Source organism: Carassius auratus, chromosome 20 (genome assembly GCF_003368295.1).
Source record: "Carassius auratus strain Wakin chromosome 20, ASM336829v1, whole genome shotgun sequence".
Taxonomy (NCBI): Eukaryota; Metazoa; Chordata; class Actinopteri; order Cypriniformes; family Cyprinidae; genus Carassius; species Carassius auratus.
In genome coordinates this window covers 17,201,048-17,219,146 of record NC_039262.1, presented here as the reverse complement: position 1 = coordinate 17,219,146, position 18,099 = coordinate 17,201,048, and the positions used below count along the sequence as shown (strand labels likewise).

General features: G+C 36.8%; 1 protein-coding gene across 2 annotated transcripts in view; it reads left to right on the top strand.

Moving 5' to 3' along the window:
* LOC113121067 (trafficking protein particle complex subunit 8-like) overlaps positions 1-17,778 on the top strand; it is a 50,021-nt gene extending 32,243 nt beyond the window's left edge. The window contains exons 21-29 of one of the 2 annotated variants that reach the window (XM_026291296.1): positions 351-528; positions 1,232-1,328; positions 6,063-6,131; positions 6,411-6,460; positions 6,581-6,769; positions 7,642-7,743; positions 12,400-12,542; positions 16,180-16,269; positions 16,363-17,778. In XM_026291296.1, coding sequence (XP_026147081.1) covers positions 351-528; positions 1,232-1,328; positions 6,063-6,131; positions 6,411-6,460; positions 6,581-6,769; positions 7,642-7,743; positions 12,400-12,542; positions 16,180-16,269; positions 16,363-16,597 — 1,153 coding nt within the window. In that variant the 3' untranslated portion in view covers positions 16,598-17,778. The remainder of the gene's footprint in view (positions 1-350; positions 529-1,231; positions 1,329-6,062; positions 6,132-6,410; positions 6,461-6,580; positions 6,770-7,641; positions 7,744-12,399; positions 12,543-16,179; positions 16,270-16,362) is intronic. The other variant, XM_026291295.1, reaches the window with a different exon arrangement.
* Positions 17,779-18,099: the final 321 nt, after the last annotated feature.

Sequence of the window (18,099 nt, the reverse complement as noted above, 5' to 3'; positions counted from 1 at the left end):
AATTCACACAACTGTCCCTGCAGCAGCTGAGTAAAAACTGTTACGTCTGAGTATGTAGCACTTTATGTTTGTTCCTGTGTCTCCTCGACTGTACTTTCTAATAAAGGCAAAATCTCCAAAATATGACTTACTCTACGTATAGAGTTTTAAATATATTTACATTTCCTTTCATTGGCCTACTGCTGATGCTGAACTGTGGCTGATAATCAAACATAAGCGTATGCATTTTCATTTTGGAAATTTGCTGTCTGCCATTTAAAGAGGACTAATGGGCTTTTAACATCATTTAGAGTTTGAAAATTACCACATGGCTTACAGTGACTCATCTTGGCTTTCTCTGATGCTTTCAGTCACAGGGTCCTTCGACACACGGCTTTCATCTGCGCAAGCCGCTCTCTCAGCGTCAGAGCCACGGCCAGCCGCAGCAACACACTGCACGGCAGAGAGAGAGAGACCGAAGAACGGCAGGAGGGAGAGGAGAAGAACGGCAGCATGTTGGTCTTCGTGGACGTGGAGAACATTAACACAGTAAGCTCTTTCCCACACACGGTCTTTTCATGTGTCTTTTTTCATCTTAGTACTTTCTCTTCTTGCACTTCATGAAATAGAGATGCACAGTTGTGAAATTGCCTACTAATTTATGCAATTCATGGTAAATAAGCATGAACAATTAAGTATTCAATACCTGCTCTTAGGGCTGGGCAATTTAACCGATTTTATCGATTAATTCAAATTTAATGGTTTGCCACGATTTGCTTTCTTAGAAATCGAGGAATTGCGATCTTGAATAGAAATATTACCAAACCTAAGAATTAGACACTTGGACAATATGTCAATGAGAGCCGTACAGAGAAAATAATTATTTTTATGACCACGTCAAACGTGAGACTTTTCAGACGCACACTTCTCTTTGCCTCATCGCATGCGCGAGTCAAACGATCGTGGAAACGGTATTGTGCTAGAAGCGTGTGCTCTTCAAATGCATGCACAAATGCACCAGTGCTCACTGTAGCCTGTAGAATTTCATATCAAACTGTTAAAGAAACGATTATGCAATATCATAGTTGTCATCAGTTAAGTCGTGAAGTTACCAAATAGATGAGTGTCCGATCCACGTCACGTTCAGCAGTGGCCGCTCTTAAAGGGATAGCAGCCAAAAAAACCTTTAAGGATTCATCTATTTTAAATTTAAATTTCAAATACATTTCTGTCTCTTCTCTTTCTCTGTCAGAGCGAGGCAGGTGTCCGTGAGTTTCACATAGTTCAGGTGTCCAGCAGCAGTCGGCAGTGGAGGCTGCACAAGTGCATCAACCCTGTGGGAGATAAAGGTATGACTCCTCCAGCTTGCTCTGGGTACATGCACTTAATCTCTTAACAGACACTTCCATTCCTCTTGCAGCCACCTGAGGTTAAGTGTTTTGCTCCACATTGCTTGTTAGTCTGTGGATCGCTCGTTTATTTGGTTCTGTGCCTGAGTTTTTTCTTCCAACCAACACAAAGTTGTTCATAGCAAAATATCCACAATTCATAATGGTGGTCCTTCATAAAATATATATTTTCTTTCCTCTTGCCTCATCTTGCACTCAGACTTAAATCTATATCTTGAGTCTTACTTTGTCATTTTCAAGTGTCTCTTATCGAACTGTTTTCTACCCTTTGGTAGAGAACCACTTTCTTAAAACATTAAGGCAGCTATATATTTGCATATATATATATAAGGGAATCGTCATGTTTTGGGGTTCTTGGCCGAAAAGTTTAAAAGCCCCAGCAGACAACCCACAGACAAGTAGTTTTTTAAAATATTTAGTTTTGCACATTTTGAAATATTACACAGATCTGTTTGAAGATGCTGTGTAAAGAGCGATCTGCCTGCATAAATCCATATGCCCCTCCAGCACTGTGAATATTGATGCAGAGGAACTTGATTGCACTACAGCAGGCCAAGCAGAGTATCAAAAGACCTGGGAGCGGGTACAGACGCTCAGTGGTACGTTCCATGACCCGCAGCCTTTAAATGGACTGTTGAAATTGAGTCACATTGCATTTGTGTTGAGTCAACTGTAAGGCTGATACCTTAAGAGCAAGAAACGAACGCTCATACACATCCTGCAGAGAGTGATGCAGCTGCTCTGAAATGCTGAGATGAAATTAGGTCACTTTGAAATTGTGCTGAGTGTGTGAAACATGCAGGCATACGCATTTTAGCAGTGCACTAAATTGAAAATTGAATCCGGTGCATGCGTTCATCCTGTACCCCCTCAGCTTGGATGAGGCAAATATATTTAATGATGTGAAAGAACAAGAACTGGCTATAAAACAATGCATATTTAACGGAGCACAACACTTCCAAAGCTAAATCAGTGTATGCCTGTTAAGTGTGTAAAATCAATCTCCTGTTTCAAACAGCAGCCCGCTGGCTGGTGTTGTTTAATGGCATTTATGCCTGCATCATTCTGCAAAGTTAATAACAATATAAATAGTTAAAATAATATGCCTGAAAAGTACTTTAATTCCGTACTTTTAATTAATTTATTGGCCTATAGGGAAAAGTGTCTTTTAATCTGAAGAGACGATGGATCATGGACCTACAGCTACAAACATGAAGAACACTGCTTTGTTGTTAGTCTTTGAATACTTTTCATAAAAAAAAAAACAAAAAAAAGTTTTTATATAGTTAAATATATATATACATAAATATATATATATATATATATGTGTGTGTGTGTGTGTGTGTGTGTGTGTGTGTGTGTGTGTGTGTGTGTGTGTATATATATATATATATATATATATATATATATATACAGTCTTGTTCAAAATAATAGCAGTACAATGTGACTAACCAGAATAATCAAGGTTTTTAGTATATTTTTTATTGCTACGTGGCAAACAAGTTACCAGTAGGTTCAGTAGATTGTCAGAAAACAAACAAGACCCAGCATTCATGATATGCACGCTCTTAAGGCTGTGCAATTGGGCAATTAGTTGAAAGGGGTGTGTTCAAAAAAATAGCAGTGTCTACCTTTGACTGTACAAACTCAAAACTATTTTGTACAAACATTTTTTTTTTCTGGGATTTAGCAATCCTGTGAATCACTAAACTAATATTTATTTGTATGACCACAGTTTTTTAAAACTGCTTGACATCTGTGTGGCATGGAGTCAACCAACTTGTGGCACCTCTCAGCTGTTATTCCACTCCATGATTCTTTAACAACATTCCACAATTCATTCCCATTTCTTGGTTTTGCTTCAGAAACAGCATTTTTGATATCACCCCACAAGTTCTCAATTGGATTAAGGTCTGGAGATTGGGCTGGCCACTCCATAACATTAATTTTGTTGGTTTGGAACCAAGACTTTGCCCGTTTACTAGTGTGTTTTGGGTCATTGTCTTGTTGAAACAACCATTTCAAGGGCATGTCCTCTTCAGCATAGGGCAGCATGACCTCTTCAAGTATTTTAACATATGCAAACTGATCCATGATCCCTGGTATGCGATAAATAGGCCCAACACCATAGTAGGAGAAACATGCCCATATCATGATGCTTGCACCTCCATGCTTCACTGTCTTCACTGTGTACTGTGGCTTGAATTCAGAGTTTGGGGGTCGTCTCACAAACTGCCTGTGGCCCTTGGACCCAAAAAGAACAATTTTACTCTCATCAGTCCACAAAATGTTCCTCCATTTCTCTTTAGGCCAGTTGATGTGTTCTTTGGCAAATTGTAACCTCTTCTGCACATGACTTTTTTTTAACAGAGGGACTTTGCGGGGGATTCTTGAAAATAGATTAGCTTCACACAGACGTCTTCTAACTGTCACAGTACTTACAGGTAACTCCAGACTGTCTTTGATCATCCTGGAGGTGATCATTGGCTGAGCCTTTGCCATTCTGGTTATTCTTCTATCCATTTTGATGGTTGTCTTCCGTTTTCTTCCACGTCTCTCTGGTTTTGCTCTCCATTTTAAGGCATTGGAGATCATTTTAGCTGAACAGCCTATCATTTTTTGCACCTCTTTATAGGTTTTCCCCTCTCTAATCAACTTTTTAATCAAAGTACGCTGTTCTTCTGAACAATGTCTTGAAGACCCATTTTCCTCAGCTTTCAAATGCATGTTCAACAAGTGTTGGCTTCATCCTTAAATAGGGGCCACCTGATTCACACCTGTTTCTTCACAAAATTGATGACCTCAGTGATTGAATGCCACACTGCTATTTTTTTGAACACACCCCTTTCAACTAATTCAACTAATTGCCCAATTGCACAGCCTTAAGAGCCTAAATGCTGGGTCTCATTTGTTTTCTGAGAATCTACTGAACCTACTGGTAACTTGTTTGCCACATAGCAATAAAAAATATACTAAAAACCTTGATTATTCTGGTTAGTCACATTGTACTGCTATTATTTTGAACAAGACTGTATATATATATATATATATATATATATATATATATATATATATATATATATATATATATATATATATATATAACTAAAATGGTACTAAACCATTGTTTCTCATATGGACATCTGTAAAAAATAAATGTAAATATCACCTGAAAAAAAAATCTTTAGGAAATTCAGCCAGGGATTTTTTGGGTGGGTGGTAAGAGAGAAATGCCGGCATTGTGGATTTAGATGGCAATTAAATCACTGACTACCCCTTGTAAATGGTTACAGGAACACTCATCTTTTTTTCAAAAACAGGCTAATTTTCAAACTCCACTAGAGTTAAACTTCTGCGGCTCAGTGGTAGAGCATTGTGGGTTATCCTGAATGCACTGGAAGGTATATATGGTATATCCTGAATGCAATGTAAGTCGCTTTGGATAAAAGTGTCTGCTAAATGCATAAATGTTTATGTAAAAAGTTGAGCATCTCGCTTAAAAATGTCCAAAGTGTTCAAAGGAATATTTTCAGACGCTGCATAATATCACTGTAACTACAGAAGAGTCTTAAATAGGAAAAAATAGAAACTCTTTGCTCATTTTTGAGATTCTAATGGTCTAATCAGATTTAATGATCTATGCTAAGCTAAGCTAAAAGTGCTACTGCCAGACCTGGAGATCGGCTGAATGGATTCAAAAACAGTAAAACTCAACTGTTTAACTCTAGGGGAGTTGGAAAATGAACCTATTTTTTATATATTTTTTTTTAAGTGGAATGTTTTCTTTAACTTAAATGAATTAAAATATGCGCATTTGAAACTCCCATATATCACAAAAAAAAAAATGTTTTTTTTTTTACGCTCGCATGAGGTGGTTTTTCTGGCATTTCGAAAAAGGAATAGATCATTCCATTTTCACATTAACGGGCCACTTGGTGTACGTAAAAGTCACTTGATCAATCTTGAATGTACTGTAACTTCCAAGAAATATCTCATACACATGTCCACTCTGGAGTGTAAAGGGCTTTCCTTGCCATTAATGCTGGATAACCCTTTATTTACACTGCACACGTCTGTGGTGCATCGGCCAGACTCTCTGTGACGCTTCTCTAAAGATACACGCATATGCCTCTTTTGATTTAAAAAATAATGGCTAGTGTGGTGGCTGCAATATATGTAAACCTACCAACATTGCTATAACTTATCGTAAGAGGAAAAAAAAGGTTTCTTTGTATAACATTGATTGGACACCCGGCTAGTGACATCAAACTTGGTTTGACAAATCTTGTAATTTTGAATATGCGTAAGCGCAAATGAGATTTGACAGCTGTGACAAATGAGTTCTGTAAATAATTCATTTTTGTGCTGTTATGCTCACACAACTATCATCTGCCGTGTTAAAGTAAGTGTAAGTGTGACCTGAGTTCACATGCTAAGGGCAAATTAAAACTAAACCTTTGAAGCGATAATCAAGAAACATGGAAAACAGCTTGTGAAATATGGAGCAAAATTCACTTTAAAATTCAGACTTTGCTTTGAAGAGTTAATTAACTGACCTTGACATCTGAACTGTTTTTGTGCATTTGAGTCTCTTATGTGGAAGCACTAAAAAAAACCTGGATGAACACTCATCAACTTTCTTGTTTTTGCCTTCATTTCATGTTGTGTTTGCAGACTCTAAGCTGGCCAGCAGGGAGAGGGGGAAGCTGTGCTTTAAAGCCACCAGATGCAGAACAGAGGAAGGTGAGGCGTCCAGTTCACGCACACATACACAAACCCTTGTGTATTCAGTGTATTTCTATGCAACATTTGCACCATTGACTAAACTGCTGTCTGGAAAGACCAAGATGTATTGCATATGTAGAGGTCTATGCATTTTATTTGATAATCGAATAAATTCCTACATGTGACTTTGCCTCCGCAATCACAGGTGCTCACAGACAATTAAAATAGAGCAAACTGTTGTTAACATTCTGATGTTTGAACATAATTACTTTTTTTATTTTCTCCTCAATGCCTCAGCTACCTCAAAAAAATACACCTTTGCCGACCTCAACCTTGGCAACGAGCAGGTAAGAATGCCTTTTTGTTCTCAGTACTAGTTCAAATCATGTCACTGACTATAGTCTTCATTCAGCATCTATACACCCCTCATTGTGTTTCACTCTCTTTGTCTTTTTCTCTTTCATTAGATTGTCAGCTCTACTACTCCATGTGCTGATTTTTTCTTCCGGAGGGGTCTGCCCTCTGAACCCAGGAGAGGGGGCATTTCCACAAGCAATGCTAGTCAAATGTGGAGACAGAGCGGGACTGATGACGGTGTGTCCGATATTGTCAAAAAATGCAGTGACGTAGAGCTTGACATCATCGTCCTCTGGAAGGTACCCTGAAGAAATGTTCCTGCATTTATTTTGATTCAAGAAGAGTGTAAAAAAATAAAAAATAAAATATATATATTATTTATTATTATTATTATTATTTATTTATTTATTTTTTTTTACACAATTTTATATATATATATATATATATATATATATATATATATATATATATATATATATATATATATATATATATATATATATATATATATATTATTATTTTATTTAGGACTGCCGAAGTATGTTGAATATTGATATTGAAGCAGAAATTAACCATTTACCAGACAGCACAATAACACATTTACCAAATTGGATTAAATTAATGTTGTTTTTTTTTTTTTTTTGTATTGTAAGGAATTTCTTTTCAGAAATCATGAAAGTCATTATGATTATTTTAAATTGTTTATAGAACTATTTTAAATAGTAAGAAATAGTCAAAATCTGCATATAGTTCTTCATTCCTTCAATAGTGGATGGGGAATAAAGTCATTTTTTATAATTGTCATTAATTACTAAATTACTAGTGTACTTAAAAAATTAGTGGGTTAAACACACTTTAACTGTTCAACTGGCACCCATGTCATTTCTGTTTAAGTTTCTTGATTTAAACCTTAATAATAGATAATAATACAAGGTGATTTCTAAAAGCATTAACAGTAAACTAGCCACTAACTTCTATTTGTTCACCAAACCAACTGCCTTTCATTTTGGATGAATGCACCAGTGTTTAGCAGCACTAACGTTGATCACTTGTACTGTCAACAGAAAATCAGCTCCTCAGTGAAGTCTTGTTGTTATTAATGCATGGCGTTACTGATGCTTTAAGATTTGAGGACAAATATCTTTGTATTAATCATATAATGTCATTTCAGGCATATGTTGTGGAGGATAACAAACAGCTGATTTTAGAGGGGCAGCTTCACGTTGCACTGCAAACCATTGGCAAAGAGGCCTGCTCACTCTCGCAGAAAGAGGTACTTACACATATGCACTATTTCATAATGACTCTCCCTTGCTATTCAGCTCTTTTAATGCGGGTGCTTTACAAATGTCTGTCTATAAAGAATATAGTCCCTTGCTTTAGTGCAAGAGACCACTGTATCTTTTCAATGAGTCTCGGTAAGTGTTTACTTGAGCAAATGAGCAAATAATATTTTGTGTGTGTATGTTTTGAATTGTCAGTTATTGATAGACCAAATTGGATTTATCCTTATACACACAGGTAAAGCACTCGGTTGGCTTTTTTTTTTTTTTTTTTTTTTTTTTCTCTCTGTAGGATTCAGTGTTACAGTAAAATACCCCTCATGGCAAAGAACCTGAAATCAAATAACAATCCTATGAACAAAAGCTTTAACCTTAATATGCAAATGGCCTGTAATTTTAATATCTGTCTTGTCATCTGATAGAGCAAGAAAAATGTCTTACTCAAACTGCCGCAGTCAAACATGCTTGATAGCGTGGAAATTAATTTTAGTGAGTTAATTTATCACCGAGTGGCTGTTGTAGACAGTTAACTCAAGCATTGATAATGCATTTGATCACTGAACTAAAACACTAAAGTGCCCACTGAAGGTGTGCTTTTTAAAATCATTATTTTCTGATTGAGTAAGCCAGATATGAGACCAACACATTGAAACGAGGTCAAAATGACTTTAATTCAGTTCTGTGTTTATGTCTCACTGTAGCTGAAGTAATGGACATCTGTTGACACTCTGCAAGTCGCTTTTATGCCTCAGAGCTTTGATGCTTTTGTAGGGCATAGGTGGTTATAAAGGCACTTTGAAGAAAGTGGTCAAATAAATAATTTCAGTCTCCTGACCTTGATATATGGGGAAAGGTGTAAGTGTCCTCTGACTTTTTTATTAAGAAAGGTGAAGGTTGGAAGGAAGGATTCTTTGGTGCTCAAGGATGAATAAAATGGAGGAGATGGACCTTGAAGCTCATCATTGTGTGTGATTTTATTGGAGACCTGGGTACTTCTTGTGGAGGAAAAAAAAAAAGTACATTGCACTAAAGTAAACAAAGTTTTTTTTTTTTTTTTTTTTTTTTCATTGCTCTCCAAGTATTTATTTTGTCATATGACAAATTCATATACTTGTGCAGGTCATATAATTAGAATATCATCAAAAAGTTGATTTATTTCACTAATTCCATTCAAAAAGTGAAACTTGTATATTATATTCATTCATTACAAACGGACTGATATATTTCAAATGTTTATTTCTTGTAAAATCATTTTGATGATTATAACTGACAACTAAGGAAAATCCCAAATTCAGTATCTCAGAAAATTAGAATATTGTGAAAAGTTTCAATATTAAGTCTAATCAGCTAATTAATCTAAGACTGATATCGTTGTGTGTTAAAGGGATAATTCACCCAAAAATGTATAGTCATCAAAACTTTGATTTGAAGTTTAATATGAATCTTCTGAAGAGACACAAATGTGCTTCCTTGATGCATGAAAACCTACAGTGATATCGTTGACTTGATTGCAAATAAATGCACAGACACTATTTAAACTGAACAGAGATGACATCACTGAATTCAATGATGAACTGCCTTTAACTGTCATTCTGCATTATTGACACAATGTTTTCCTTATGAATGTTGTTCAGTTGCTTTGTCGCAATGTATTTTGTTTAAAGCGCTATATAAATAAAGGTGACTTGACTTGAGTGTAAATCAAGTTTGCTCTTCAGTAGACTTCGATTAATGTGGATTACTTAGACCTTTGAAATAAAACGGTATTGTTATTTACTGATAAAGCTCCCAGATGCACACCTAAAAGGAAGCACACCTCAAATTTGAATGTATTGTTTTTGCCTTAAAATATTATTTTTTTATTAAAAATCTCCTTAAAAATTTAACACGTGTTCTGAATAAAATACAATCTGTGTGATTGGCGTGTCTGCTTTTTGTATTAAGCTATGCATACATACATACATGATACGGTTTTGTTCATAATTGCTTATGCAACTGAGAAAATTGTTAGATTAGACTTTATGCACTTTTTTTATAGATAGTCATTATTTTATTGCATTAAAAAAGCAATTTAATTTGGTGCAGTATTTTGCTCATTACGCCCTCCTGTGGCTTCAGGAAACAGTTTCTTTAAAGGGGTCATATTATGTTGCTAAAAAGAACATTGTCTTGTGTATTTGGTGTAATGCAATGTTTATGTGGTTTAATGTTCAAACAATTCATTATTTTGTACATTATTGTTTCTCCTCTATGCTCCGCCTTTTTGAAACGCGTCAATTTTTACAAAACTCTCGTTCTGAAAGTCAAAGTCTACGCTGATTGGCCAGCTATCCAGTGCATTGTGATTGGTTGAATACCTCAAGCGTGTGATTGAAATGTTACGCATTTACCATACTGTGATCCCGTGTCCTGGCATGATGAGATAAAACCAATAAAACCCATTATAAACGAGCGTTTGCTGCATCCAGTGGGGACATAATTACTGATAATAATGACTAATACTGTCTTATGTTTGGTTTGAACTGTTCTGGAACAGTGTTGTAAATACAACTTAACCACAGATTTTTTAGTTTTGTCCTTTTTTTGGAAGGCCAAACTAAGTAGTTTTGCTTTCACAACGAAGCACAGAGTGTCTCCACGACATGGCAGTGGCAGCAACAATTCTACAGGTAGAATAAGAGTTACACTGCCTTTCTTTTCAAGAACATTTGGGTGGTCTCAAGCAAATCTTCCCACACAGTGACAAAGACATGGGTTTAAACGAGGCGTTTCAGTAGGGCGTGGACGAGTCTTAACTTTGATAAAGAATATCTCTTTGGGTTTGAGACTTAAGTCTTTGCAACTTTACAGATCTTAACTATAGACAAACCGCTTGTTACACTCCAAAGAGAAAGGAAAACTTGAAATCGCATCATATATGACCTATGATCTACCCCATTAATATTCTTATGCCCCTTGCAAAAACTCTTTGATGTTCAATAAATTGAACATTTGATGGGTTTTAACACTTTCCCGTGGGTCTCCAAAGAGTTCACTGGAATATGAGTCCTAGAGACAAACTCAGACCCCTAGAGAGGGACTTTTTTTGGCCATCTTTTCTTAGCATCTGGCACCTCTTATTTTGTGTTTATTCCTTTCTGTTTCTCACTTCAGGTGCTTTGTGAAGTGTCTGACCTCGAATACAAGCTAGATACACACAGTCTTCTGCACTGGCTCTCGCTCAAGTCTTCCTCTCATAATTCGACTTTCTATTTTCTCCATCTGAGACGAAGTGCAAGAGCAATGTGACTTTGAGAGCATTATAAGTGAGTCTGCTCTTTATGAAGATGGATGCATCCTAAGGTGCTTTAATTGGTCAAAGAGCCAGACAGCAGAGACTCTGACCTTCGTTTGTGTCTGCATTTGGCTCTGCATGTCACCTTTCCAATCTAGATGTTCCTCTGTTTGAATATGCAGATTAATATTCAGATGTTTAATGTGTTTACTGTGCAGAAAAATCCTGCCTGTTCTATGTCTATAATGGTGCAAATAAGCAGCAGAAAAAGCAAGGCTGTTTGGGAGTGTGTGTGTGTGTGTGTTTCACAAGTATTTAATATATGGTATTAGCAAGGTGAAGGAATCGAGTTTTGTGTGGGTGTTTTGTGCAAAGTGACAGCTCTCTGCTGATTTGATGGCTACACATCAAAAAGTGTGTGTGCGCGCGCATGGATGTAAGTGTAGTAGATGCCAAGTATGACATTGCGTTTTAAAACTCACCTTCATGTCATTTCAAACACACACTGTGGTTTATACGTTTAAAATATATTTGAGTATAAACTGTAATTAAAATGAACGGTATTAAATCATTTTTATAGAAACTGTATTAAAATAAACATTGATTTTAAATAGTCATGTTTCACATTATTGCTGATTTCATGTATTTTGATCAGCTTTGATCAGAATTCCTTTAAAAGCATTAATCTTACCAACCCCAAACTTGAACATTTATTTATATCAAAAACTACAATTAATTTTGTGTCATCTTATTGTAGTTAGTTTTTTTTTACTTTTAGTTTTCCCCCAGTTACAGTAGTTTTTATTTCTGTTTATTATTATTATTAACTTGGACAAAAACAAATAAAAATAAACTGTCATACAGGTTTGATACAACATGAGAGTGAGTAAATACAGACTTTTAAAGGGCATGTTTAAAAGTCCTGTCAGTGTCCAAACTCTCTCTTTTGGTTACCAAATGTTCCTTCTCCATTTCAGCTTCTCATTGATTCACATTTTAATTTTCTCGGTAATCCATTCATCTTTTCCTCCGTTTCCCTCCTGCTGTTGGGCACGATTCCATCCGGTCTGAAATCTCTCTCTGCACGCCGTTGCGTAGCAACACCCATTCATTGCGAAGGAAGTCCCTCACATGAGGGAACGGTGTGTCACATGTTGATCTCAAAGTCTTTTTTTAGAAACCCTCACGTGAGCTTGTACTTTTCTCTCTTTTGCATTCGTCCTGTCTCATCCACCACATTCTCTTCACTCAGCCACACACACAAACACTTTACACCGAATAAAAAGATTTTGTTATCAAAGCTATTTCCTCTGCTGGTGCCAATTCCCTTAAGCTTTCAGAATGAATGAAACTTATTCTTTTTGTAAATTAGGAAACTCAGGAAATGGTGCTTCTGAAGTTCAAGCCTGACGTTCCCCCCCCTGTAAGCAAGCCCTCGCTGGAACAGCTTTCCCACCTCATAAAGACCTGTCTCCACTACCCAGAGTCTTATGATCATCCCTTCCCACAAAAAAGGTAAAGTGCATGCAAACAAACACTTTTGAAAAGCTCAAAGAGACCTGAATCGGTTAGCTGAAATCGGCTGACTGTGTTTCTGAGGTGATAAGACTCAGACAGTGACGCCCACAGGAGCGCTTGTCTGGCCTAGTTCTGCAGTGGTGTGTGGAAAGTAGGTGTGTCCACATGAAAGATGGAGATAAACTGGACCGGGTCGAGCTGATGGCACTCCAAGCGCTCAGTCATCACACATTGCCTTGGGTTTGTGCAAATGTGCCCTCAGAAATTTGTTTGTCTGTTCGTTGAGGAACAAATGCCAGTCCATAGGGAATGCTAAAAATCTCACTGAAATGCAAAACACAACTTAGAAAAATTACTGTTCAAAGAGAATACCTGTAACATGAACATAACTCCTTTAAAGTTGGCATGAAATGGAAATTCTCTCTATTACATCTTAGCGATCTTATACAGTAGTAAACAGTTCATCCATGCTTTTCATATTTTGACCTAGTAAAACTCAGTCCAAATGTTATAACTGGACCTTCCTGTAAAAACAGCAGTGTGATGTATCCCAGACTTCTCCAATCTTTTAGTCTGCCCCTTTCTTAGAGTCAACCTCAAGCTCGAATTCCAAACCAATCAACAACGGACAAACATTTTACCTGGATTTACATCAATGCAGTAGAAAAGAGTTCTTCAGATAAAAATAAATTAAGGTTTTTGAGGAAAGCGTTCCAGGATTTTACTCCATTTAGTGGACTTCATATATAACTTTTTGCCACATTTTGTGACAGGATACACACACAGTAGTGGTCAACTGTTTGACGGTAAACAAAAGAGTTGTCGTCGTCAAATAATTAACCTCACTTGAAGCTTTCAGTAAATTAAAAATTGAACACCCAAAACTGTATATGGCATTATAACAAAGACAAACTAAATGTTTATATGTGATATTTTGGAGGGGACGTCGGATGGCGTTGCATGGGGATGTAATGATGTGTGCCATTTCTATAAAATGTAAAACGAGAACATGAAAGGAATATTCTAAAAGCTTATTTAGAATAAGGTAAATAATTAGATTACGGATGTCCATGTAAATGAAGTCACTGAAGCAAGAAATCAGTATTTACTAAAGAGAGAACATAATGAGGAAGTAATAACTTTAAAACAACTTCAAAAACATGGAATGCCATCATAAAAAACTAACAAACTATATTAATCAAATTAAAAAATTTCAAGTGCTAAAAGATCTTGCATTTTGATTTTTTATCCTAATTGAACACAAGATTTAGGACATTTCGTTGATATGTTGCACTTGGCTGGAGGCTGGATGTGTTGTATATGATCACGATAATACACTAGCTAGGAGTAAAAAATGGTTGAAATAACATTTGAATTTATTAATAACTTAAATGCTTTGAATGTCTTAAAATTGCAATGAAACTTAAAGGCCGTGTTGCAGGGTTAATTTTTCATTGAATTTGTGCAATTTGCTTGTTGGTAATAAACATTTAAACTGTTATCCATTGCATTTTATGTTGTTGGGCATCACAAAACGGAATATAATACGAAAAAGTAGGTACTATCTTACAGCAGTCTCCTTTCCCCCACAATGCATTGCATTACGTCACGTTGGGGAGAGAATTTACCAAAGCCTGCCTTGAGAGCATTGAGAGACAAGTAGTAGACGAGAGTATTCAGATAGCGCAGATAATAGATAAATAGATGAATACATAGATATAGACAGATAGACTAGATATATAGATAGATATCAACCAACAGTGACCAAAACGCATTCACTTCCCTAAAGCACAAGCTTTCCAACGCAGTTTCCATGGGACGGCACCGCCCACACAAGCACCTGCCAAACACAGCGACAGACACGCGGCTCCGTTTGCATAAACATTTTCACCGGAGGAAGAGATAAACGCTTAGAAACGTCCATATAGCTAGCATGATGCCTTCTATATCTAGATGACAAAGACAAAGTTTATCAGTACTACGACACTATGACAAAGGTTACTGGTACTTATCTGAACTAACGTCATGATCACTGCCACTATATATAAAGAAAACGTTGATTTTTCACTCGGTGCTATTCAATGACAGTAAAATATGTGTCGTTATTGTGCACTGCTGCTTGTAGACTAGCTCCAGTGCTCATTGTTGCTTTGCTAAATGATAGCAACTCACCAGGACACTTCACCAACTCTCCACTCATTCTCCTCGGACCATGCATTTAATTGGCTTTGACGGACATCAGTTCTTGGCAATTACTAATTTGCCCTCTTACGTCTGGCTGGTTCGAAATTACACGGCTGCTGGCCATCATACATGTTGGTTCTTGCCACCTCTTCCGCATCCCAGTCAGTCGCTATAGTTCAGATGCTGCGTTCCAGGCCGGTTTTTGAGCTCGTAATCACTATTTCATACCACAAATTTGTACTGTTGCAGGCAAGTTACGCCAAACTTTCTGAGTGCAAGGAATTGAAGCTAGATTATTTATTTTATTGCAACATTACATTGACCTAGAATTGTTTTTTCAACTTGAACCACTTGCATAAACACTGCATCCGTAGGTAGTATTATCCGTAGGGGTTGCCATTGTTGTTTCGCGTCCTGTGTGCGTTCCAGTGCACTTTCACGAGTTTGAGGTTGGAAAAACAGGGGTTGCCTGGAAAGCGGCATCATACTACGCTGAGGCTACCTTTTCTCCCCTTCTCCCCAACGTGACGACATCACTGAGTTGCGTAAATAAAACCATTAAAACCAAAAACATAAAAAACTGGTCTTTAAGACCATTTTTGAGACGTTTAAAATGATATACAAATCTTGAGTGATTTATGTACCCAGTAATCAAAAGTGGTGGTTAACATGCAACATGGCCTTTAAGTAGAAACAGATCTTTTGTATTGGAAAATACGAAACTGTAAGGAGGAATTTTGGTTGACTTAAAATAAAATGATTAAACTAAACTAAATTATTTAAGTCGGACGTATGCATCACCAGAAGTTTTTACCAGAAAGGTAAAAAAAAAATATAAGAAAATGTATACATGGATGAGTCATACAAAAAATATGTTCAACATGCGTTTAAAAAAAAAAGTAATTATTTATTGTTTTATGTATTTTGATTTTAATTTTAGGATAACAAAGAGTGAGAAGAAAATCGAAGACCTAAAACCGGGTCAAACTCATCTTACTGTGCAACAGCACTGCCATACAAAACTTAAATTTGCCAGGAAATTAAACCAAACATCTTATAGCATGAGATGAATGTTCCAGAGTCAGGGGGTTAGTCCATCCATATTTGTGCTTCAGGACAAATGACTTACAGTTGCTGCACACCCGTATGGGATTAACAGAAGTTATGAGACCCATTGATCAAAGTAATATTCAGATGAAAGTCAAGAGTGCTGTATTTTACATCACAAAATTAAATAAAAATTGAATAATCAATTTTGTCTGGCAAAAACTTGGCCGCATGTTTGAATTCCGATAAGAGGTCATGAGGAGACACAAATACTCATGTTTTCTATTGCATATTTCAATGGAAGAATTGCTCATTGCAAATGAAGTTTGCCTTTGTGGAGGATGCACAAAGCATTGCTATTTCAAGAATTTGAACAATTTTTTTTCTTTTTTTTTTTCTCTAGTTTATGTATGGTTCCAGTCACCCTGACATTGTCCAACTGTTCCTCGGCTCAGGTAGACGTCATTGTTGATCTACGGCATAAAACGACCAGGTACAGCTCAGTTTTCTCTGATCCCAAAGTCTTTTTGAAATCTTGAGATTGAACTTACAAGCCATCTCGCACTCTTGTTGTCTATCTTTGCAGCCCGGAGTCACTGGAAGTGCATGGGTCTTTTAGCTGGCTGGGCCAGACCCAATATAAGTTGCAGCTCCAGGCTCAAGAGGTGTACAGGCTTTCCTTGAAAGCTTGTTTCTTCCAGGCTGGAGTTTATAATTTGGGCACACCCCGTGTCTTCGCCAAGTTGGCACAGACCAGTGCTATGTGTGAGACCAGCCAGCAGAGCGCCATGCCTGCCCTCATCATCATCAACAGTGTTTGAGGAACTCCGCTTCATCAATCCAACAATTCTTCAAAGTCCCACCTAAATAAATGAAATGGACTGGATTTCAAGATTTTTCTACTTGTTGCTAAAACTAAATCTAATTGAGAGAGATAAGTAAATAAAAAGACTTGAACACACATTTCAACTTAACACTGCATCTGATGTGCTTGTACGGTCTGCAATGGTGAGCTAAACACAAACCGACTTAAGTTTTTTTGTCTTCAATGCACCTGAAGTGTGACTGGATCTGTTTTTTTCCATGTTAATTTATCTCTCGTGTCAGCCACGTATCTTTTGAAGATTTTTGCTTTTGTTTTATGAAATCTTTTTGTTTTTAGAACTAATTTTTCAAGATCCCAAACATGTGGTAATGTTAATGGCTATGCATCTCTGCATCATACTGTCCTGTCGACTATCTCACGGTTGTCCACTGTGCTCTGTTGCCACAGTAACACAAAAAAAAGACAACATTGTAACATGATGACCTGCGGTTAATATCATTGCAGCTGTTAAAAGGAGTAAATATTCTGCCTTATTCAGTCAGGCTGCAAATGTGGTGTTAAGTGGAACTTAAAATCACTTTATGAGAAGCCAGTGGAATCCGTGAAGTCCAAGAAGAGCCATCTTATTAATGTTCGTGACCCGGTGAGGAAATGGCACAATACATGTTGCCCAGCCAAACAGCATAGACTTGTATGGACCTGCCAGGACACCAAGAGGGGTAAAGTCAGTCTGAGGGCATATTTTTTGTTTGTGCATCTTTGTGTCGGTTGGCTGTGCTGTTTTCTCTGAAGATTTTACATTTTCTACAAACCAATCATCTTCTCCCACCACCCCAGCTCTCATTCTGTCATCTCCACCACTATGATCAAACTGTTATTTAAATGTATCTACAGGACCGCTTTTCTGAAAAATAAATAAAATAAATGATGTATTATATTTATAACAAATTACTGTACATAGAATAAAATGTAACCAAGATCCTGGCTGCCTGTTGCCTTCTTAGGTGTTTGGCCTATTTTAGAAATGTCATGTGCTGTATTGATTTATCAAGTACCATCTACCAATCACAGCACACATGTTTGTTCTCTAACATGCAGTCCCTGGGAAGCATGTAATTGAACACGCACTGGTGCATAATGAATGCAAGGCTTGTTTTTAATAAAAGTAATTTTCTTTTTGTGCCTGGCTATTTGGTTCTTACATTTTTTAAAAGTGTAGTAAAACAGAGCTTCAGAGTCTTGCCAGAAATCCTTTTATTGTCTTCTGCATCTGTTCACTTTTAAGTTCATTCAACAGGGCTGGTTTGGTCAGTGGCACTGTACTTAAGTGAGGTTGGACCGCCTGATAGGACAACTAGGTTTGTCTGCAATGTTATGCATTTTGTCCCTGAAACAAACAAAAACTAGCTGGAAAACTCAACACGTTTCAACGTCATTCTGTTGATGTTGGCAGCTGAAACATCAGTGAAAGGAATGTGATGAATTTCACAGCAATAG